The sequence below is a fragment of the Acanthochromis polyacanthus genome, chromosome 1, assembly GCF_021347895.1.
Source record: "Acanthochromis polyacanthus isolate Apoly-LR-REF ecotype Palm Island chromosome 1, KAUST_Apoly_ChrSc, whole genome shotgun sequence".
Taxonomy (NCBI): Eukaryota; Metazoa; Chordata; class Actinopteri; family Pomacentridae; genus Acanthochromis; species Acanthochromis polyacanthus.
Window position 1 is genome coordinate 13,104,023 of NC_067113.1, and position 25,643 is coordinate 13,129,665.

Genomic DNA, 25,643 nt, shown 5'->3' on the forward strand with positions numbered 1-25,643 from the left:
TTTAGAGGGCATTTTTGGAGGCAACAAACAAGGGTCATCATTTTGTTTATTGAAACTTATCAAGGTTGTTTTCTCTTGACTAGATCCTTGCTTGTGGCGTATCTACTCTCAAATGTACGTCACTTTGGATAAAAGCGTCTGCTAAATTAAATTGTAGAATTGTAGATTGTCAAAGGATTGTTGAGGGCCATGTGTTATTACAACTACATGTATCCACTAATTTTCTGTCCAACACAGACAGTTTAACTATTATTTAATGGGGTTCAACAATGCATATTTAAAATATTAAAAACTATAAAGTATTAAATTAGCTCTATGTCCAACATGCATTTTTCTTTAATAGAAACTGCTCAACAGCTCTTAAAACATTCCTTACATCACACAAATAGAGCACAGGCTGTAACAAGGCCAGTTATTCTTCCTCCTCTCTCATTGTTTACTACAGTATGAAGCTCCTTTTGTGAATTAGTTTGTGCCACTGCAGCAACAGTGAATTGTCACATTTCACTGCAGGTTAAAGTATTCGCAACAAATTCCGAAAACACACATCTCTGACGAGGCTTTCATCAGCAATGTTTGATTCTGTCCAAATTCTTTTTTTGAACAGTGTCACTAAATTGCTCTGTTTAATTATTAATGTCTTAGATAATGAGGTAAATAACAAAGGTGATTCACCTACTGTATAAAACCTCAATCACAAGCACAAATGTGGGTTTGCTGAACCTCCAGAGCCTGACAGACCGACTGTATTCACATCTTTTGTTCTTAAGAATTTTTCTCAAAGTGTTCACTGTAGTGAGGCAGAGAGCAAATCAAACAAAACTACACAGCTTGACCTTTTAACGATGCTAGTTGCTTGTCTGTGTGATGGAGTGTCTGAGAGAGAAAAAATCTTGAACTCACAAATTGAATCAAATTTACAACCTGCCTACAGCTCTGTCTGTCCATCTCCACAACCATTGCTCAAGTTTGAATTACCCTGAATTATTATGTTAATATGTCGATATGTTGTCTGTGCAATGCAGACATCAACTAGATATTAACATATGTTATTTTAATATGTTGCAAAGAAAGAGAGAAGGATTTGTAATGATGCTTGTTACAAATTTGTACATACTGAAGCAAGAGGGTTGTGAAGAGAGAGCAAACTTCTTTTCATTTCTTCACCTATTTTTTCACACTCCAAATTCCTATCATATTATGACATAGGTCCACAGCAGAATTTACACTTTTTGGTCATTGTAGTTGTTTTTATGTTCACTGCAGTATCTCCATGACAGGGCCAAGATTACATCCCACTTGCCATGATAAATAAGCACAACATAATCAATTTGCTTTTCACAGGAATATTTCCAGACTTGTGGGTAATGGATCAGTGCAGGCTACATGTGCACAAGTAGGCATGGTGATCCTAGACTCCAAAGACAAACCAATCACCACATCTGCAAGTCGCCTACTATATATCAATACTTCAGTGAAAAAAATTATGTAATTATTTCCGTTAGGCATAAGCACACATTTTTCACAGTTTTAGTCATACAGTGTCCTACCCCCTCCCATGGTTCTCATGCTGCCAGATACCAGACAATTCCCCCCACACATTATGAAAAGATATCTCTGCTGCCAGCATTTTACAGTGAGATACATGTAAAATCAGAACAGTTTCATAATGCGAGATTTTCTTTCCATTGATTTAAAGGCTAATATAAAACAACTGCAGCTGTTGTGAGGAGAAGATACAGCACGTCTGGCTAATCCTCATAAACACCACGATAAGAGCTTGAAAGTAAAAGGTAGTGAAATTAGCCTGAAAACAGCCTGGGGCTCACAGGGTTAAAGCACCACCGCAACCATCCTTGTCTGTATCCATCATCACTTTCTCACTGAGCTTTAAAGGCTTCCGCATAGCCATGATCACACACTGTGTTTAGGAATTAAAGTATGCCACATGTCAGGTCAGACCTTTCATAAAATGGCCAGCAGTGCCTTTTTTAATTTTATCCCTTTCCCACCCTTTCACCCCACAAGTGCGGCCAACCAAAGATAAAGGCTAAAAAAGCTATGGAGCCTGAGGGCTTTGGTGCTGCAGACCCTTAAGTAGGGACATTTATAAATATTACAAGGCAGAGCACCTGTCAGAAGATATTTGAATCACTTCCAGACTTAAATCCTTTCCTGGTCAACATGAGAACCAGATGTAATTAAATGACTTCTTATTTCACTGATGGAGCAGCACTGTATGTGGGTATTATACTAGCACGTGGCATCGTGGACTGTGGCACGAGACACCACCACAAACCATCAATCTGGAAGTCTTAGAAACCATGTATAATCCCTTTATGTTGGGAGGGCTCATGTGGTCACTGAGAGTTTAAAGTCATAATTCCACCAGACTCCATTACATTCTCCATTTAATTCACTGCATGCTAATTCTTAAGCCTAAATAGCTGTTTTAATGTAGGGGGGATGTACATGTCTTAAATACTGTGACTTGACATTTTTATAATGATAAAAGTGAAGCGAAAGGCAATTTAATGAAATGACTAATTTCTCTACCACTAAGTTGGCTGTATGACTGTTTCTATCAATTATAGATAAACTGTTTGACTGACAATTGCTGATATTTGCTTCTAGGATACCCATGTTTGTGTCCATTCCATCATTCGGAAAGCTACTGTTATAGTTATGAAGTTTGATTGAACCATCCATATTCCATGATGCTTTTGTTATTGATGGATGTAATCCACTATGAGTGACACTAAACAGAACAGAAATTCCAACACCCAGTAAATTGTAAGAGTATAAAGAAGGCCCAGCCCTGTTTGTTTCATCCACTAGCTGTTCTTTGTTTACTCAACCAACTCATTGCTGAAGCGCTTCCTTTTTACAAAACTTGTAAAATGTTGCCAAAACTTATGTTTGCATTCAGCGTGACTACTCAAAACAGAGTGCATGTTTCCCTGAGGTCTAGCAAACTTACATTTATTTTTGTCTCTCCAAGAAAACATTTGTAATGACATTTGAACAAAAAACTTTTAAAGGCATTGCTGGGCTTCATGGCATGTTGTCGATTGGTGAAATATTATAAAAAGGGGACAGGACCACACCAACCTTTGCTCTCTGGTGATATTAACAGTGAAAATCTGAGTTCACTGAGCGGAACTTGGATAATTAGTCAGATCTGTAGTATGGAACTTTTGTTTCCCCCTTCTGGCAGTGAAAATTATTACACAGATATTATTAATATGTGCTTACAATGTATCCATTTTTAAGATTGTAATCTTTCCTTTGAACTTCAAGTTGCCTTTTTGTCTCATGCAACTGTTTTTCTGCCATAAGCTCCACTATTCTTCTAGTTGCTGTAGTCTATTCAGTGTCCATTAATACAGTTGCTCCCCTATATAGCTCTGGCAAACCAATCATGACTTTTCGATCCAAAATGCGTTGCTACTGGTGCGATAATGTCACTACACGCTTTTGATTTTTAACTCTGACACACTACGAAATACAGGCAGATTAACCAGGCACTGAAATTCTGCATCAGTCACACTCTAGTTTTAAATGTGGTGTCATGATTTTTTTTAAAGTAAAACTAATTAATAACTCAACTACAATAAGCAATTTCTTTTTGCTGAAAATTAATCTGAATCTCAAGACATGAAGTAGAATCATCAAATGTTGAGTCACAAAGACTTTGCGTTCATGAAGAACTTACAGCTACAAAGACAACAGGAAGCTTGCTGTGAATTTAATAAGCTGTATGTGTGCAGGGTTTAGGATTAACAACCTTCATGGAGAGGATTGTGTTCACTTTTTAGGGATGAACAACCACAACTTATCTTCACAAGTATTAAAGAGCAATAGCAAGTTTCCATCACGTCGGTTTCCTCTACACTCAAAAACAAAAATCTATTGAGAGTTGTAGCGAAGCAAAACAAAACACTAAAACAAAGCCTTTTTACCAAATGCTAGAAGACAAGATCATATAATAATAATAAAAGCTTTTTATATCATTTGCAAAAATAATGGTTTACAAAGTAACAAAGCAACAGCAGCATACCCGGAAGGCAACAGTGACAGGAAGCCACACAGTAAAGCCAAACAGAGCAAAACATAATGAGGGTGAATTTAAGATCAAGTTAAAACAACTCAATGAAAGATGCAAAAATACAAGACACAATACGTCAGTATTAATGAATGGAAATAAAACAGCAAAAGCAATAAAAACCTTAATCAGCAGTAAAAAGAAGACACATAAAAACAAGTCTATAAAAAGGAGTTAAAAGAAGTCAGTTATTCTGAGTTTTCCCTCCTCAGGCAGGTCATTGCAAGCTGGAGGGCCCTGATGGCAAAAGCACAACCACATTTAAAGTTTCGACCTTGGAACAGCCAGAATGGACCCACTTGAGGATGTGAGGCTGCAGCTGTCAGTCCTGTCTGGTTTTTCTTCACTGGGAACTAGCATGTTAGTGCTGTTACCTCAGAAATGTATTTGTATGACTTAGTGAACTTTCAAGTGGTCATTCAACTCATTCAATTCACCATTTCAGTCACTTCTAGTCTGAAAAACTCATGTTTCTCAGTTCTGCAAAGGTCTAAAATAAGAATGATTAAGCTTAAGGTTGATTTAACTTGAAATGGACAGAAAATACATATATTAAGTTAATAGGGAGACATTAGTTGATGCCATTAAAAGATGTTATGCACTAGCAGGTATGTCAATCTCTGCTGCCATTTTTTGCAAAATAAGAGCAATAAAAAAAATAATTTTTGCAAAAGAAATGGCTGAAAATTAATGTAAAATTGAAAGCTTTGTGCATCTGTAAAATTCGAAGAGTTACTACTACTACTAACTACGCACATAATCTGAGTGTCTGGGAATGCCAGCATTGATCATAGTATCCTAGTTACTGTGCAGGACATGTGCTACTAGGGCTGGGCAATATATCTAAGTCTATCATGCTAAAATAGTTCTGATATGATTCATTATTACTGATAAACCCAAAATTGTCTGTTTAATAAAGATCAGTGCAAAATATGTTCACTTTGATTAAACCAGTTTTGTCTATACATAAACATACACAGGTAGGACATTCATAGTTAACAATAAACAATGAAAAACACACATCTAAAGAGTGTACATTACAATAATAAGGATTAAAATGACCTCACCATCATATTTAATTAAAGAAACCCAGTAAAATCTGGAGACATACAGAGGATGAACAGGGTGAAATCAGTGGACCACATAGAGGTTAATATCCTAGTTGTTGGCCTGGATCAGGCATCAATAGGTATGGGTCGTATATCACAACGTAAAACTGTCAGCCCTTGGAGCAGGTTGTTGGGACTTCGTCGTTTAGATTGAGGGGTGGGGGACACAGGGTTGTAGGTGTTTTTACACTAGGAAGCCCGTCTTGCAAGGGCTAACACTGATCCCCACCATCTGTAGCCTTCACCAGGTCTGTGGGCATGGGTGAGGGTGACAAGAGGTCCAGGCATTTGCAGACAAGCACACCTTGTGAGATCTGCATGGCAGTCACACAACAATAAGGGAGGGTGAAGGTGCGCCATTAACAAGATATTACAGGCAGTTTGTCAGCTAGATTAGGGCCACAGTTGGAGGTTGGTCATACATGTCAGTATTTTCGTGATGTTTTATCATGATGGTTGAACGCTCCATCAAACAATTTTCTTTGTGCGGTTGATGAAGTATCTAATGTTTTGTTGCCCCGGTCTATGTGCTACTCTTTGCTCTGTGCAATACCTCACTCAAACTGGTAGCTCCTGGAAATTTGCAACTGGTATTATTTGGACAAACCACATAAAGATGAGATTTATGCTTAATCTGTGTTTAAGTATTTAGAAATGGGTTCTGTCAGTTTCAGAAGAGAAGAGGCTTTAAGAATGAGGACAGAATTGGCGGTTTGGCAGATGTCTGAGCAGCACATAATGCTACTTCCCTAAGCCTTTGAGAAAGAAGCATCTGGACCTGTCTTCAAAACACTGAATGAGACATTGCCAAATGGGGCTAAGGAACCCAGTTCAATGCTTTTAGAAAGAGAAACCATAGATGTACTATAATAAGTCACAAAAAAGGGATACTAATAGGAATAAATGTTTTGTCTTTATGCTTCCAGCGTGTATGACAAAATCTATTACTGCTCCAGCTCGACACTGTCCATATTTAATTAACAAGTGAGCCTGTACTCTTGAGACAGTCACATGTGCATGATTGGAAGAGTGTTACTTTGAATCACTCCTCCTGCCAACATGCTGTCACTGTAACAAAGAGAATCACTGAAGAAAATATTTGATTCATGTGTTTGACTTTGCAGCTCCTGTTAGAAAATCAGAGCATGCAGAGCTCACGCAAAGCTCTGTGGGCACTGCATTAACCAAACCGGGCATACTTTAATTTGTCTAAGCAGCCTGCATGGCAAAAAAAATGATCCACTGACAAACCACCCAAGAAGGAAACAGGCTCGTTTACAGCTGCAAATTCAGTTTTTATGAGCGAGCCATTTCATTATGCTTTGTAATTTTTTAGGACATTATGTCAAAAAGTTTCAGTCTGCAACAGCAGAGCCATGAAAGGCTTTTATCATGTCTTTTATGTTCTGAATATATATTTTGCCTTGAACTTTTCATGGAATCTAAAGGTATTTTTATATAAGATGCTGATTTTCAGGCAGCTTTAGTCTCAGTCTCTGTCTCTTACCATATATGTAGCTCACAAGGGTCACACACACACACACACACACATATATATATATATATATATATATATATATATATATATATATACATATCTTAGGGGTATAACAAAATGGTCAACTCACGAAACGATACAAAATATGAAACAGGGCTCACGATACGATATACTCACGATATGAAATAAAGATTAAAGAAAATCCCCAACAGTAGGAAGTTATGCAAAAATCTCATTTGCTGCATCAGTACAAAATAAATGCTCTTTGAAAAAAAAACAAAATTGTAGTTTTTTTCCCCTTGTTTAGACTACAGTGCAAATACAAACATAAAATCTCAATTAAAAAAGTGCTTTGTTGTTGTAATAAAAAGGATAACTACATTTTTTAATGAAAAGGAAAACAAATAGCAGTCCTAGGAGCTGCAGTCTAAACCTATAAATGTCTGAACTGTGAACTAGTTGTACTCGCCGCAGTATACGCCGAATATAGCGGCATGTTTTGCACACGGTTTTTGTTTTATTCACAATCTTCTCACCGTTCTCTCGTCGTTTATATAGGAAGCCAAAATAGGTCCACACAATCGATTTATTTAACAAAGGAGCGTCAGCTAATTCCTCAACCTCATCTTCCTCTGTTTTGAAGCGAGTATTTTGCTACGGTAGGCGAGGAGGGTCAAAAATCATCAGTCTCAGTGGTGCGTGGCGCCCCTTCGCGTTTTTTATTTTGTGCGTCTTTGAATTTAATTTTGCATATATATAGCACTCGTTCAAACCAGAGCCAGCTCTTGTATGGAAACAGAGAGGAATGGAACAGAGGTTCTCAAAACTGCAGACTGCTAAACTACACTAAAAACTTTAGCAAGTAGTGGCAAATGGCATAAATAACATACTTTATTTTTTAGAATTTTTTTTTTTCTCACACTGGCTGTACACTGGAAAGTAATCATACTTTAGCATTGTCATGTTGGAGGTTGGGCTGCACAGTGGATTAGTGGTTACCACTTTCGCCTTGCAGCAAATCCCCGGTTCAAATCCCGGCCTGGGATTTTTGTGCATGGAGTTTGCATGTTCTCCCTGTGCATGTGTGGGTTTTCTCCGGGTACTCCGGCTTCCTCCCACAGTCCAAAAATATGCTGAGGTTAACTGATTACTCTAAATTGCCCGTAGATGTGAATGTGAGTGTGAATGTTTGTCTGTATATGTAGCCCTGTGACAGACTGGCGACCTTTCCAGGGTGTCCCCTGCCTTCACCCGAGTCAGCTGGGATAGGCTCCAGCACCCCCCTGCGAGCCTAGTGAGGATAAAGCAGTGTATAGAGAATGGATGGATGGATGTTGGAAGTTACTCTTGGTCTGTGTTTATCTAGCTTGGAAAATCCAAACGGAATCTCCATGTAATCTCCTATCTCCATGTTAGGAGATACAGGAGAGTCAGTTTGGCATTGGGCGAATTGAATCGCATTTTCCTCCCGGTACAGTTTGGTACGACCACGGGAGGCGGGAGTTAATGCTGTGTCATCTTCAGCGCCTGGATTACCCATAAAGATGATGCCGGAGGAGGAGGAGGGGGGCCAAAGCGAATCTTTTTGTGGTCTCTTGGCGTTTTGGATGGTGTTAGTCGTTGCCTCTTTTCACTTGACGTTTCTGACGATGAGGAGGCACTGGGTGGCTCGTTACTTTCGGCTTCTTGCCATTGTTTGTACAGAGGAAAATCCCGTTCCAAACGTGTGAGTAAATTTAAGCAACTTTTACACATACGCACCGACTTGGTTTGGCTCCGATTTAAAGTTATTCCTAACACCGCTAATCGTTCGGAAGGAGTCTTTTGTTGCGTAGCCTTTTCAAAAATAAGTGTTGTACTTGAGAGTACCCCATGTATTCGCAGATTTTTGTGACAAAAACGGCAGTAATCATTCACTGCGACGCTTTCTCGGCTGCATGCCATTGTTGTTTGGACTACATGGACTACAAGGTCGATTTGTTTGTGCGTCACATCCGTGTTACGCTGATTGGTTCTTTCTCGTTCAAGCTGCATTCGTTAGCCCCTCCTTTTTGAAATCGTCTCCTATCATCACAATGCCAGACTGCCTTTATTTGTATTTATATTAATACATAAATAAAGTCAGTCTGGATTTTCCAGGCAAGTGTTTATCAGCATGGGAAGGACCAACAGTTTCAAAGGGAGGGACTCACATGCAGTAATAAACATGGATGGCCGCAACCGTTACCCAAGCATGGAACAGAGAAGCTTTGACCACAAAACAGAATGAGTCATTACATTGCAGATTGTTGTCTGCTGCTATATTAAAGCTATATTTATGTTCAATTCTTTCATGTTGCACCTTTGAAAAGTGAGCCAGAGGCAGTTTTCAGCCAACTCATGGAGCTAATGCCAGTTTAGCTACTTAGCAACAGAAAATAGTATTTGCTAGTGTAAGCCAGAAAATACAAGAGAACCTTGCTTTATGTTTTCTTTCAGAAATAACTCAAGCAGTAACTAAATATGAGGACAAAGTTCATCGAACTGTCAGTTACCTTCTCATAAAACATGCAGAGAACAGTGGACAAAATACGCAGTTATCCAAGTAGGATGCTGCTAGGATGACCGGAACCTTCTACACGAATTTTCATGTTGCTGCAGTAACAAAGACTAGCCAAATTTCTATAAAATAATGGTCCAATTTTTAGCATTAATCAGAATGTTAATGATAGATGATTTGTTGGCGAAAGGTACCTCATTCAGGAGGGTCATATTAAGATTAAATTGTAAACTTGGCAGTGGATCCTTAAGCTGCTGAACATTAATTAAATTGTCCAGGTTTTCTCTCCTGTGTGCAGCTTGTGCTCTATGACAGATGCTACCAGTACAAGAGGAAGATAAAGAGGAGCAGGAGCAAAGGTGTCAGCACTCACCGAGATAAGAATCCTACATGAAGGGTGTTCCTGAGCCTCAGGAAGAAAGTTCAAGTGAACTGGTTTAATTTATGTGTTTAGGTAATGGTAATATACTTGCTTGCTGGTGTGGACACATATATTAGCTGGTGGTGTGTTTTTTTTTTTTTCCAGCAGAGAAGTCAAACCAAGCAGCAGAATGGAAGAAGAATAGACACGTTTCCATTCGGTCTTTGCTATAACAATATCCCACTCCTCTGCTGCGTCAGACATTAGCTTCAAAGGGGAATGATAATGTGCAGGGGTGTTTGATGCTGCAGTCACACAGTTAGCTCTTCGCCAGTGAGTGATTGGCTGAATCCACTCTGATGTGACATCAGTGTCAACTGTGGTGTTTCAAGTGACATTAGGGACAGTTTGAGGCCCAGTCTAAGCAAGCAGGATGATACATGTCAAACAATGCTCTGTGATGTCAAACTCCTGACTGATGTCTGAGGCATCATTTTTGGATGTGTTTGACTGATTGGAGCATCATGGGTACAGGTAACCTTCGAAACATGCCAACAGCAAACACTGGAGCTTGTTTATTGAGTAGACTCTATAATTGACTGTACACATTTCACTAAGTCAGGGCTGCATGGGCAGTTTTCCCCCCTCTCAGTGTGAAAGCAAACAGTATGAAATGTGATAATGTAGCATTTTTTCAGTCTTTAATGATGTGAATGTGGAACACCATCCTTTGGGAAGCCAATGAAAGTGATGAAGTGTTTCACTTTACTTGTGATTCTCTGTTCTCCAATTAGGCTAGCCTCCTGAGGAGCACTCAGCAGAGTTCGACGTAGGCTAACCTTCAATTTTACATAAACATTGCTGACGGAATAGAAGCAGAAAAATGACAAAATTGTCCAGCCTGTATTTTCTCCCTAATTTTCCCTCTTTTGTTTATAGGAGATGATGAAACCCAGCATGGCATCGATTGGGTCTTATAGCTCACAGCTGTCCTGTTGTTTCATACTTGGCTTCTGGGAAAAGGCAGCCAAGCATGATTTGCAAATTTGCAATATTTTTGGTGTCCTTGATTTATATATGTATATATATATATATATATATATATATATATATATATATATATCCATACATATAAACAGCGCGTTCCAATCAAACATTGTCAGTTATATCACCCAAGGTCATGTTTCTAATATTCAGAACCGAAAATAGAACTGAGCTCGCATTTCTAATTTTCTTGTTTTCGTCACTAGTTTTACCCTTGCCTTCATATTTGGCCTGTTTGTTTTTTTAATTGGACGAATAAAGCTGTGGCTCAGACCACCTTGTCTTCAAATTAAACTGGAGAACAGTCATGCTGGGCTGAGGACACTGCTATAACTTGTATCACAAAATTGTAATGATTTTCCATTTTGAATTATTATGAATAGTATAAAAATGTATACAAAATCATAAACAGGCACATGCACAAAACTGATAGAAAAAATAAAAATTAAAAAAAGTGAGTACTGTAAAAGTTGTAGCACACATTGCCAGCAGGTCACAGATTGAAACTCTAGAAAGTTACTTTCTTTGCCTGTAGGTGGTGGACTTGGCATATTTCGACACCAGAAGCTTGTACTATAAAGGGAGATTAGTGGGGTAGCAGGCATGTTGAGGTTAAATCAGTCACAAAAGTAGCTCTCTTTTAACCTGCAAATCACTATGGTAACTGATGCTGCCGCCTTTAACCAAATCATTTCCTGATGTGAGCGATGCAGATTCTCAGCTAAGGGAATATTATACATCTGCAATCTTGTTGAGCTTTATGTTGCTAAAACCACTGAATGGAGCTGTGCAGTTACAGTATTACACACTATGCAGTCAGAGTCCAAGTCAAAATGTCGACTGAAGCAGGTAGCACATGATTGATCCACTTTGTGCGGAATAGTTAAACGCCTCTGTTAATGTGAATACTCACAGGGTCTGAAGCAGAAAATCTGAGTTAGCAAAGAAAGTCAATAACGACTATTGTGATACCCGTTATCTCCGTCTGGAGTTTTATTTTTGTTTAGCTGACTTGCACGAAGTAAATCTGGCTATGTTAAACTTTATTTGTGGTACAGCTCTCAGGGACTGCTGCTGTTTGTTTTGTGATTGGGCGACAATGGCTGGATTGGTTCCAGGCATTTGTCATCAATGACACTTTTTAAATGCAGTTTGAAATTTCTCAATACTTGCAGAGATTTAAGTAGTGTTATTATTAAGAACAAAAATTAATTCACATGATGACATGACAAAACATTTTTTTTAACATATTAGTCATTTGATTTAGGTTAGTTTAAGGCTTGTTAACAGCACATTTAAGTTTCATTTTTGCATTTTTTAAAATTTTTCCACACCTTCTTAATCAGGAAAAATCGGCATTCTACACTGTCCACTCATCAGTCTTTAACGTCTTAGTTGTTTAGTTTCTCTTTGCTAATGAAAACATTAAGCATTTTCTTCATAGTTCTTGATTTGAAATCTTCACTTTCAAGGTGGAAAATACTTCAATGAACACTTTTCATCATAAGGTTTGTTGACAAAATTCACACAGCTTTTTAAAAGGTACTGTCTTTCACTGACATCAACAGTTGAGGTTCGTATCATCCCAGGGTGCACCCAGTGTATCGTGACATCACTGCTGAGTGTGGTTGCAGGTATAACAGCATACTTGCAGTCACAGTAACATAGAGTGTGGTCACAGGTTTGAGAGGTCAGTGAAGAAATACCTCAGCTTGGTGTTAGATTCGATGCTACACTTAAACAGTAGCTGCTGTGGTTTGTAGCAACATGTAAACTGATCAGCCTCAACATTAAAACCACTGACAGTTGATTGATTACGTTGTTATAATACAGCGTTCTGCTGGACAACCTTGGAGCCTGATATTCATGAGGATGTTACTTGGACATGAACCACCTACATGAACACTTTTTCAGAGCAAACACCCAGTAAACAGTTTATGTCAGTGTACTCACAAGGACAAAATTGTTGGTACCCCTCAGTTAATGAAAGAAAAACCCACAATGGTCACAGAAATAATTTGAAGCTGACAAAAGTAATAATAAATAACTATTCAATAAAAATTAACCAATGAAAATCAGACATTGCTTTTGAACTGTGGTTTAACAGAATTATTAAAAAAAATAAACTCATCAAACAGTTAATTAGTGAGGTACGGCCCATCGCTCCTCCTGGAGCACAGGCCACCGACAACAGTCCACCAGAGTGTTTTGTCCTAGGCTGCTCTCTCCAGCTGTCTCCAGGTCTTTCCCATCTTCTTGATGTCAGCATCGAGGTCTCGTCGCCAGGTGTTTTTTGGCCGTCCTCTCTTTCGCTTCCCTTGGGGGTTCCACTTGAGTGCTTGCCTTGTGATGTTAATGACTGGCTTTCTCAGGGTGTGCCCAGTCCATCCCCATCTTCTGCGCCAGATTTCGTCCTTGGCTGGCAGCTGGTTGGTACACTGCCACAGGTCTGCGTTGCTGATGGTTTCGGGCCAGCGTATCTGGAGGATCCTTCTCAGGCAGCTGTTGATGAACATCTGCACTTTCCTGATAGTGGTCTTCGTTGTCCTCCATGTCTCTGCTCCATACAGTCATGAAACAGACCTGGACAAAAATGATGGTACCCTTAACTTAATATTTTGTTGCACAGCCTTTTGAGGCAATTACTGCAATCAAACCATTTGTATAACTGTCAGTGAGACTTCTTGCACCTCTCAGCAGCTATTTTGGCCCACTCCTCATGAGCAGACTGCTCCAGTTGTCTCAGGTTTGAAGGGTGCCTTCTCCAGAGGGCATGTTTCAGCTCCTTCCACAGATGTTCAATAGGATTTAGATCAGGGCTCATAGAAGGCCACTTCAGAATAGTCCAATGTTTTCCTCTTAGCCATTCTTGGCTGTTTATAGCTGTGTGTTTTGGGTCATTATCCTGTTGCAAGACCCATGACCTGCGACTGAGGCCAAGCTTTCTGACACCGGGCAGCACATTTCTCTTAAGAATACCTTGATAGTCATGAGATTTCATTGTATCTGCACAGATTCAAGACACCCTGTGCCAGATGCAGCAAAGCAGCCCCAGAACATAATGGAGCCTCCTCCAGGTTTCACAGTAGGGGCAGTGTTCTTTTCTTGATATGCTTCATTTTTGCATCTGCAAACATAGATCTAAGGTGCCTTGCCAAAAAGTTCCAGCTTTGTCTCATTGTCCATAGGACATTCTCCCAGAAGCATTGTGGCCTGTCAACATGCAGTTTGGCAAATTCTGGCTTTTTTATGATTTGTTTTCTACAATGGTGTCCTCCTTGGTCATCTCCCATGAAGTCCACTTTGGCTCAAACAATGACGCATGGTGCGATCTGACACTTATGTACCTTATCCTTGGAGTTCACCTTTAATGTCTTTAGAGGCTGTTCTGGGCTCTTTTGTTACGATACATATTATCCGTCTCTTTGATTTGTCATCAATTTTCTTTCTGCGGCCACGTCCAGGGAGGTTGGCTATAGTCCTATGGATCTTAAATTTCTGAATAATACACTCAACAAAAATATAAACGGAACACTTTTGTTTTTGCTCCCATTTTTTATGAGATGAACTCAAAGATCTAAGACTTTTTTCCACATACACAATATCACCATTTCTCTCAAATATTCTTCACAAATCTGTCTAAATCTGTGATAGTGAGCACTTCTCCTTTGCTGAGATAATCCATCCCACCTCACAGGTGTGCCATATCAAGATGCTGATTAGACACTATGATTAGTGCACAGGTGTGCCTTAGACTGCCCACAATAAAAGGCCACTCTGAAATGTACAGTTTTATCACACAGCACAATGCCACAGATGTGGCAAGATTTGAGGGAGCGGACAATTGGCATGCTGACAGCAGGAATGTCAACCAGAGCTGTTGCTGGTGTATTGAATGTTCATTTCTCTACTATAAGCCGTCTCCAAAGGTGTTTCACAGAATTTGGCAGTACATCCAACCAGGCTCACAACCGCAGACCACGTGTAACCACACCAGCCCAGGACCTCCACATCCAGCATGTTCACCTCCAAGATGGTCTGAGACCAGCCACTCGGACAGCTGCTGAAACATCGGTTTGCATAACCAAAGAATTTCTGCAAAAACTGTCAGAAACCGTCTTAGAGAAGCTCATCTGCATGCTCGTCGTCCTCATCGGGGTGTCGACCTGACTCCAGTTCGTCGTTGTAACCGACTTGAGTGGGCAAATTCTCACATTCGATGGCGTCTGGCACGTTGGAGAGGTGTTCTCTTCACGGATGAATCCCGGTTTACACTGTTCAGGGCAGATGGCAGACAGCGTGTGTGGCGTCGTGTGGGTGAGCGGTTTTCTGATGTCAGTGTTGTGGATCGAGTGACCCATGGTAGCGGTGGGGTTATGGTATGGGCAGACATCTGTTATGGACGAAGTACACAGGTGCATTTTATTCATGGCATTTTGAATGCACAGAGATACCGTGACGAGATCCTGAGGCCCATTGTTGTGCCATACATCCAAGAACATCACCTCATGTTGCAGCAGGATAATGCACGGCCCCATGTTGCAAGGATCTGTACACAATTCTTGGAAGCTGAAAACGTCCCAGTTCTTGCATGGCCAGCATACTCACCGGACATGTCACCCATTGAGCATGTTTGGGATGCTCTGGATCGGCGCATACGACAGCATGTACCAGTTCCTGCCAACATCCAGCAACTTCGCACAGCCATTGAAGAGGAGTGGACTCCCCCCATAAAACAAAACTGCACCTTTCAGAGTGTCCTTTTATTGTGGGCAGTCTAAGGCACACCTGTGCACTAATCATGGTGTCTAATCAGCATCTTGATATGGCACACCTGTGAGGTGGGATGGATTATCTCAGCAAAGGAGAAGTGCTCACTATCACAGATTTAGATAGATTTGTGAAGAATATTTGAGAGAAATGGTGATATTGTGTTTGTGGAAAAAGTTTTAGATCTTTGAGTTCTCATAAAAAATGGGAGCAAAAACAAAAGTGTTGCGTTTATATTTTTGTTGAGTGTATGTGCAACTGTAGTCACAGGAACATCAAGCTGCTTGGAGATGGTCTTATAGCCTTTACCTTTGACATGCTTGTCTATAATTTTTTTTCTAATCTCCTGAGACAACTCTCTCTTTTGCTTCCTCTGACCAACATAACACACACTTGTGAGTGCTGCTCCTCTCCTCTGTTTTATTGCAGTATATTCCCTGATGCACACATGCCCTGACTTCTGCCAGACATGGCTAAGGAGATTTTCTTAAAAAACATTTCATGTTGCTAATTCCCACAGAAAAATCCCTTCCAATTAGTAAAGTGTAGACACTGCTCACCATGTCACAAGGCAGTCTTACATTCGGTGACAGCACGAACTTAGCAGCTGGCCTGCCACTGTGTGTTTTTATCCCCGTTACAGCTGAATTCCCGACATCGCTAAAGACAGGGGGGTTGAGGTCTGTGAGCAGAAAACACTTTCAGCAAAAGGGCTACAGTCCCATGCCACATTCACTGCACACTGCACTCTATAATTAAAATCACCATGCCCCCGCTGTGTGCGAGGTGGAAAAAAAAACTAAACTATGACACAAATGGAAAAATCAGGATACACTTCTTGGTATTCCAATTGAGTGGACGGCACAATCGAAAAATAAAGTTGTGAGGCAAGAGAAGCCTTTAGAGGCATAATACTCCTCAGAGGCTGAAAAACTCACATCAGTGAAAAGACCTGTGAAAAGAATTGCGAGACACGGGCTTGTTTGTGTTGCCGCAGAAAAATGAATGTTAAGGATTTGTTGCTTCTGAAATAGATTTCTTCTGTCGTGTGTCTGGACATTATTAGACAACTGCACAGGATGCTGCTGGTGCCAACAGCTCAAGCAGGACAAAAGGAAATAGAACAGGAAAAAATCAGATATGCACTTTTTGTCAGATCTTTCAAGTCCAACACACAAGACTTTAACCAGAGCTCTCCACATGTGAAATGTGTGCTTGAGTAAAGAGATAATGTGAGTATAAAATCAAAGAAAATGTAATTAATACAAGCAAAAATGTGGATTCTTGACACAATGATATCTAATAACAACTTCTATCAGTGAGAGCGAGATGATACAAGAGGAGAATTAGATTAAAACACTTTCTACAAAAGGAATTTACCCACTTTTTGGGGTACGTTCAATATAATGTGTTAAGATCAAGAAGCTCTAAATCTATACAGTCTGATGAAATCTTGTAGCACAACCAATTTAAAACAATCAATACCAGGAAAATGAAATCTTACTTTGAAATCACTGCTACATGGTGTCAGACTATCTGATTCATGATGCCTCATAATTAGACTTCACCAAAGGGATCAGAGAAGATGAGAGTTAGCTGTATTTTCAAAGAATACTCGAGTAGAGAAGGAAGTAGACTGTACAGGGAGGAAACTCATGTTGTTATTGTTGGACAGGTCACGATTTGATTGTGCTCTTTTGTAAAACAACGTTGTTCACCAAGACAAAAATATATACATAAAGTTGATTTCCTCTGTAGGAACTTGTGGGCCATTTTCAGGCAGACATAACCTTCCTACTGTCCCTGTAGATCTTCTTTCAGTGAGTGAAATAATTACTGCCTAATCTGAGGGGGCTACTTCTGAAAAAACAGTCTTGATGCTAATGGGTAATAGTCACATTGTTTTCTGATCCTTTTATGTCCTCGTTGAGTCGCAGTCTTCTCTCAAACATTCCAATCTACAACAAAAAATTATCAACACAACCAACCTTCTATTTTTTGTGTTTCCAGCGTCTTCATAGAAACATAGCTGCATCCAGGAATTATTGTTTTATTTATTTATTTATTTATTTAACCTTTATTTTGCCAGGAAGTCCATTGAGATTAAAAATCTCTTTTCCAAGGGAGACCTCGGAAAAGAGATTTGTGGTTGTTTCGGTGCGCTTAGAGTTGATATCATGGTTGAAGCTGTCAGATCCACCACCACAGTGGAAACAAAAGGGGCCGAATAGGATCCATTCCTGTAAATCTTTGCAACACTTTACATCAATGTTGAGTTTCTGCAGTGGAATACCACCAATCCAGAACACATAGCAAATCACTTGACCCAGCAGGGCAAAACAATGATGCAAGGTTGCATTTGATCCATCAAGGATAAAGAGCTGGGGTTTAGACAGGAATTATTTCTTCAGAATGTCTGTGTTACAGCCTCATCACTCCACAAATTGGTACAACCCAATGTTTTTATGAAATTTGTCTTACTCGGAGCTTGATAATGTATGGACTCTTCTTATGGATATCTGGTTAACTGGTGCAGTTGGCAAACTAACTGCTAAGATGCTAGAAAGCCAGAAACATGCTTGTTGTGAGTCACAGCAGCCCAGTGAGTTCATTTTTCTTTCTTTTCTCTCAGTTGTGCTGTTTTCTCCCTCTTATTTTACTTATTGTCATTCAATAACATGGAATTAAAGAAGGGAAGAACCTGTCTGTGCTGCAGGGCTTGCTATGTGTTAAGAAAGTAGCTCCTATTACTAACTGCCAATTAGGCAGCTGGTCAGCTTAGTCATGAAGGTGAATTTGCAATGTTCGAAGAGCCAACAGGCTAATAAGCTGCTATTCAGGCTTCCTCAACCTTCTTTTCCCTCAAATGCTGCATTCACATGTAGACTGTCCTCCCTATAAGAAACAAGCCAGCAGGTTATTTATTCATCATATAATTAATGGATGAAAGAAAGGTTGGCACAGTTCAGAAAACTTGAGTCAGTGGTACAAACTTATGTGCTAAATGTAAGATAACATTTTCACATCAACATTTCACAGCTCTAATTGCAGCCACGACTGGGTATTTATCCAACTTCTAAATTAAGGATCTTTTAACACATTATTCTTGAATGGGAACAACTTGATTATTTAATGAATTATACAGTAAAGTCCTTATAGATCCTTCTTGCAGTGGACATTTTCACTGATGTAATAAAATCAATGAATCTGTCTCACCAACATTGTTAATGATTTTAGTAACACCTGTGATTTTTTTAGTGTGACAAATCAGAAAATCTCCAAGCCAATTCGCTGTGATCTTCGAGGATTATTTATTCATCTCCTGATCAAATTGGATGGAGATCCACTGCTACAAATTACACATGGGAAAGATGTGAGGCAGTATTTACCAACACACAGAAGTGCTATGCTTGTCCAGTAACCTGCTGCTATCATCTTCATGTGTGATTGTTGTATGGGATGTTCATACAGAGAAATGTACTACGGCACTGTTTGCCACTACAGCAATATAAAAATCAAATCGCTAATGAATTCCAATTTTCTCCCAACAGTCTAAAAGCTACATGTGCAGCAGCCAGGGGAATGTACTGTGCTTCACCGTAGATTTTGGATCAGGTTTCACCTGCTCAGAAGGCACTTCAAAGGTAAAATGTTGCCGAATTCAAAATTCCTGCTGACACCTCTTTACTGTTCTTGCATAAATAGCTCCTGAGACTGCAGTTCTGTTATGGATTATATAGATACAAAACATTATGTGTAACTTTTAGTTTCCTTTATGTTCACACATTGCTTTAGACTCTCATATAACACATCTATATAATACAGAAATAGGCAAATTTTACATTTTGCACAGTGGACTCCCATTAGTAGTGCTGAATGCGGTTGTTCTCTTTTTGTTGTTAAAGAAGCATTTTGAGATTATTTTGGCAGCCGTGCTAAGTGTGGAGTCAGCTCAACATTTTCTATTCATTAAATCACTGAAAGATGGTTAAGTAACTCATTTCCAGAGCACCGATGTTCTTCTCTTCTAAATTATATGCTTCTTTAAAGTACAATTGCTCTGTGAAATGTCACTTGATGGTGCAGGTCTCTCTGTAGTAAGACATGGTATTTAAATGTGCTCATTATTGGGATCCCTGTGCTGTATTTTCTAATCCTTCTCCCTCCATGCAGACCGTACTGTGGCGATATAAGTTCTCTCAACTTAAAGGCTCCTCTGATGATGGGAAAACCAGGGTAAAACTCCTTTTCAAGAACACTGAGAGCAAACAAATAGAAATGAAGGTAATAAAATGTTGTTTTTTTGCTTAAAGTCATGTGTTGACAGGTTGAGTTTTGCTCACACCGGTTATTACTTGGACACCAAATGCTAAAAGTATCTTTAAAGTGTAGGGAGAAACTGTTAGCAGAGTCTAGTACATTAAAAACATCAAAATTCTGTTTTTAGTTGATCTTAAAGAAAAATTCAGGTTACTTTCAACTCTCTCTCTCTCTATGAGTCAGGCTAACTTTGCGCTGTCCACCTCCACAGTAAAGATTTGAGGTTGCACAAAACTGTGTGTTGGGACAACAAGTGTGAGCATCCTTCTGCTTTGCAAACAACCACATTTTTATAGGAGTTATTTTAAGTTTCTATTCAATCTTACTGAAGATAAACACTGAAATGCGGCAGTCTGTAATGATCATCTTACTAACTGCATTAGGAATCTCATTCTGGGGCAACTTGACCTGATCGTGCTCTATGTTCATCTGAATCATCTCAGCATTTCCTTCCCATATGGAGAAGCCAGTCTTCATCTTCTTTTCCAAATTGCAATGTTTATCACACATTCATTAGTTCCACAGCTGGGATTACGCTCATGAATGGACACGTGGAGATTTTCCAAGTCTAGCATCAACAGGTCCCTCTCTTTGCAGCAGCACTTTTATTCCTGTCAGCAGCAGAGCAGTGAGCGTAGAAACACCGTCAGCATCCAGACGTTTGCCGTCTTTCAGGACATTCTGTCTCCATTCTCAGAGTCTCGTCTTTCATTTGATTTACCTCCTCATCTGTGGACTGCTTCCAATAGATTTAGTTTAAATGCAGTTAAACTGAAATGACTTGCAATCATTCTCAAAATGATCCACAGTGCAGTCAACCACTGAATTTAACTATTGGGTTTGCCGAAATTCAGCATCACTCATGTGAAACTGGGATCTACACTGAGTATGCAGGGGGTGGTCAGTGTTCCTAATCACTTGGAAAAGGCCATTTCAGACAGATAGTTCCTGTGTTTGCTTGTAGTCAGATTGAAAGCAAACAAAATGACTGTTTTCAATAATGTATTATTAATTAAATTGAAGTTGCAGTCGTTTTCGTTAAATTAAATTGCATTTTTCGCTGCATTTTTTAAGCAACGGCCAATCAGTGTGCTTATGCTTAGTCATTATTTCTTTAAATAGAATGTTTATTGGTTGCAGAGTGATTGATTCCCACACTGGATTCAGACTGCCTACATGGACTTAAAGGATACACTGTATATCATGATATTATTATATATCATACCATTGCAGAATGCTCCAGTTTGACATAAACCTGAATTATCCTGTCAGCTTTACAGTTTTGTTTTTCATTTAAATCCTGAACATCGTGTACTGATCAGTGTTGTCCTTGACTCATTCTTTTCAGGAACTAGAATTTGCTAATCTGACAGCCGTCCTCCACTGTATACATTCTTTTATCGCTGCCAAAGTGGCCTCCATGGACCCTCTCTTTATGTGCAGTCAAAGCTTCCCTGGAAATTACATGAACAGTTAAGAAGACGCGTCCTCATCTTGATGTGCACCTGGGGCGAATCAGCATTGTTTTATGCACATAGCCAATTGATATGTATATCCTGTTCTTGCTATTTTTGTATGAACTACTGAAAAAGACATATTTGTAAATGACTGTAGAGGTAGATAATGTATAAATACCTGATGGAAAGATAATGTTATTTCATTTTTGGACAAGTAGAGATAACAAAGTTGGAAAAGATTTACAGTTCTTCCGTTTCTTTAAGATTTTTTCTTTCATTTCATTATGGACAGAGATTTAAGGTAGCACATGGTGTGTAGCCCTGTGACAGACTGGCGACCTGTCCAGGGTGTCCCCTGCCTTCACCCGAGTCAGCTGAGATAGGCTCCAGCACCCCCATGACCCTAATGAGGATAAAGCGGTGTATAGAGAATGGATGGATGGATGGATGGATGGATGGACATGGTGTGTAACTGCCAGACATACGACATCATATCACCAAATATAACAACAGAGACTGTGTTTATCAAAAAAATCCATAAAGAATTTAGACTCTGCCAATAAATGCATTTTAACTGGTAAGATGACTCTGATGCTGGCTTCATGTCATGCTGTAATTGACATTTGCCACAGATCTTCAGCAGGAATTTTGTTTCCTTTACACTCACAGTTGAACAGTTTTGGCATGTCTTTGAACAGAGTGAAAATAACACAAACACTTACAACATAATGCAGACTAATAAGCCTCCCAAAACCCACTGAACTGAGTCATCCCCCCCCCCCCCCCCCCCCCCCCTCTGATATGGGCCCAGTTGAAATAAACATAAGCTTATGCTTCACAAAAGCAGCATTTGTGCCAGGCCTACTTTATTGACTTGGATTACGTTGTAAGTTGTTTGTGTTATTGTGTTCAACTTTTGTATCTAATCAACGCAAAAGCGTTTTGTCTGGCTAACAAGGACATTTCAGCTTCACAGTATAAAAGACCAATTTTATCAAGTCTCATTCTGTTACAGTGAAAAAGTACTGTATGCCTTCTGTTTCTTTATGTAATGGTTTCAGTGTTCGATTACATATTTGCTGTATTTTCAATAAACTGCTTCCGAAACATTCCTGTCTGTTATAAAAGAAATGTAACAGTCTGCTGTAGACTTGTATGCATCTGTTTTTTAAGTGCACGGGTGGCACTGAATATAAGTTTTGCTTAACTATCTCCTTCTTATCACTGTTTTCATATCCCTGTCGGTGTTGAATGCAAAACATAAGTTGTCCTTATTTTCCAGAAGACCTTTGCAGGCTGGAGGTCATTTTGTTTTACTGGATGAGTCAGTCATTATCTGGAACTAGATGAGCTGAACTGCAGCACAGTACTCATCCAGCGAAGTACTTATACCGTCCAAGTGATTCTATCATCCCACTTGCATACCATCAGCTAAAGGTTTATTTTAAGGGACTAATTCTGAAAAATAAATATGCTTAAAATTTTCTTTTTTGACGTAGTATGTGTTGAGTTGAATTTTTTTGCTGGAAATTTGTTTTTGACGTAGTATGTGTTGAGTTTTGTCTGTATACGCTATTCTTCAAAAGTTTGAGGTCACTTAGAAATGTCCTTATTTTTGAAAGAAAAACTTTTTTCAATGAAGATAACATTAAATGAATCAGAAATACAGACGAGACATTGTTAATGTGATAAATGACTATTCGAGCTGGAAACGGATGATTTTTAATGGAATATCTCCATAGGGGTACAGAGGAACATTTCCAGCAACCACTACTTTGATTGAAATACATCAATTTTCTGTATATTTACTCACGGTCATATTGTGCACTGTTACACAGCTAACACCCCAGTAACAGAACATTGTCTCATACTTACACTACCGTTCAAGTTTGGGGTCACCCAGACAATTTCATTTTTTCCATGAAAACTTACACGTTTATTCATGTGCTAACATAATTTGACAAGGGTTTTCTAATCATCAATGAGCCTTTCAACACCATTAGCTAACACAATGTAGCATTAGAACACAGGAGTGATGGTTGCTGGAAATGGGCTTCTCTGTAGATATTCCATTAAAAATCAGCCATTTCGATCCAGAATAGTCATTTACCACATTAACTATGTCAAGACTGTATTTCTAATTAATTATTAATTAAACGTTGTCTTCATTGAAAAAACTGTTTTCTTTCAAAAATAAGGACGATTCTTAGTGACCCCAAACTTTTGAACGGTGGTGTACTTTTAAAACAGCTGGAATTCATTCAGCAGTAATGTGTCATTACTTCATGCTACATAAAAACGTGACCCTGGAGGCTATAAATGCCGTGAGATGGTGCTTAATAATGACTGATCAGTTCTGACGTAAAGCTGCTCCACTGGTTTCATACTCACCAGTGTTCATGCTAACCCAGAGTCAGGTGGTTGTAATGCTCTACAGGTAGTGCTGTGACAACCACACAGTGATGCAGAGAATATGTTCACTACCTCCCATGTTATTAGACGGTAATGAATGGACAGTGGATGCCAGATTATTTTGAAGTATAGACTCTGGGAACGTTGTTTGGCTGATGATAGTTTGGGCTCAGAATGACATGATTTGACTTAATTTAAGGAATACAAATCAAACCTTGGTAAGTTGAGCAAGTAACCAAACTAAGCTAAATTTAGAAATGGAGCTTTCTGAATGCCTCATTTTCTATGAAGCATGATAAAAAATCCAAACATTCTTCCCATGATTGTCTGCAATATCTCACAGTGCAATTTAAATGCCTGTATTTTTAATTTCTGCCTAAAACCTAAACTAAACTAACAACTCAATATGTGAAATGTAGAAAGTGTAGAAACTTGACTATAAAACATGTTATATGGAAAACTTGAATTCAACATGAAAGGTTGAATTGCTATTAGGTCTGCTGCTGAGATGGTTTTCATCATTGATTAGGACATGAATCATTTCTAGTGTCTATATATCATTTAAGATAAAATATGCCCTCTATATTTTGCCACATACATAGATGATGTATTCATATGTCTAGTGTTCTCAGATCAGTAGTCCAAACTCTGACACCATACTATATCAAACCGTAACATGTTGACATTTAGAAGCTGGGTGCAGCAAATGTTTGGCAAGAAAACTGGCTAAAATGATTATTTGATTGTTTTGCCAAGCAGCTCGAAATGTCTTTCAAAAGAAGCTTGTTTTCTGATATCAACAAAACATCTGTCCACCACTGATATTCATTCCTCTGAGATATCTGACTGTCAATTAAACTGATTATGTAGTTTGCTGACTTTAATTTCTAAATGCTGCTTATTGAATAGATTCAATTAGATCTGACTCTGCATTATAAAGATATCATGAGAAATTTTGGATTATTAAACAGAACTGCATGAAAAATGGACTGACCATCTGTAACCTGTAGCCTTCGCAAGCTGAATACTAATTTGCAGGGTGCCTCAACTTTGACTATCACTCTGTGAGTAACTTTTTATAAGCAACTCGGGGTAAGAAAAGGCCACAGAGTTCCCGCTTCTTACTTGTTCTGTTATTCTTAAATGATGCAATGGGGAAAGCTGAAAAGCATTGCAAGCAGCAGCGGTCAGAGACTGTCACAAACTCTGTAAAGGACATTTAATGGGATGTCTGAACAACAGCTTGGCCCACTTTAGTAAGAGGAATTACCATTTATTTGATGCCTCCTGACACACTGAAGTGTTGAACGTTCCGAAAACTCCTATAGGTAGCATTTATTGCACTTTGAGAGTATTGGATTGCACTATATTATAGACGGTCAGTTATTTTGTGCATCATCGGACTGCACTGGATGACATGTGCTACAAACTCAGAGGCTCATTTAGTGAGAAGCTTCAACAGTTTCTTGCGTTGGAAGATAAACCGGCCACCGTGACAAGAGGAGTGTGCAAAGAGCTTCAGTTGAGGTGATGCTCAGCTCACTGCTGAAGTCACTGCTGCACACACAGCATCATAAGGTTGCATCAGCGCCATGTCAAGCATGAATTCCAACCACTCTGCTCAACTGTCAATGGGCCGTGACTCTCACAGCTGGCTCCACTGGCAGCACTGGAACCTGAGTGCTAACTGAAGTGTTTGGGGTGAGATGTTTCCAAGGAAACGTTGGGACTGCTGCTGTGACCTCGCTTAGAGTGAAACCATTAGAGGACAGCTGTGACTGTTGCTGATATGAGGAACTTTTGTATCACAATTATGTCTCTCAAGTAAAATTTGATTAAAAGGTAACAAGTCCTATCCAGTTAGTGACAGTCAAGAGTGAGATTTCAGAGTAAGGTAAATGATAAGAAGGGACTACAGTAGTCAAAGACAATGAAATATTTGATTGCATGTTGGGGTTTTAATTAATTAGATAAATGGTGTGATTATTAAAGGGATTCCAGTAACATGGGGCCTATTCATGCTAAGCT

At 39.2% G+C, this 25,643-nt stretch overlaps 1 protein-coding gene across 4 annotated transcripts in view; it reads left to right on the forward strand.

Moving 5' to 3' along the window:
- The window catches only part of sntg2 (syntrophin, gamma 2), a 172,309-nt gene extending 149,621 nt beyond the window's left edge, over positions 1 to 22,688 (forward strand). For 3 of the 4 annotated variants that reach the window (XM_022198754.2, XM_022198755.2, XM_051951638.1), the window contains exons 15-17: positions 18,978 to 19,070; positions 19,600 to 19,710; positions 21,095 to 22,688. In XM_022198754.2, coding sequence (XP_022054446.1) covers positions 18,978 to 19,070; positions 19,600 to 19,710; positions 21,095 to 21,223 — 333 coding nt within the window. In that variant the 3' untranslated portion in view covers positions 21,224 to 22,688. Of the gene's footprint in view, positions 1 to 18,977; positions 19,071 to 19,599; positions 19,711 to 21,094 lie in introns of those variants that run through there. The other variant, XM_051951641.1, reaches the window with a different exon arrangement.
- The last annotated feature ends 2,955 nt before the right edge of the window (positions 22,689 to 25,643 follow it).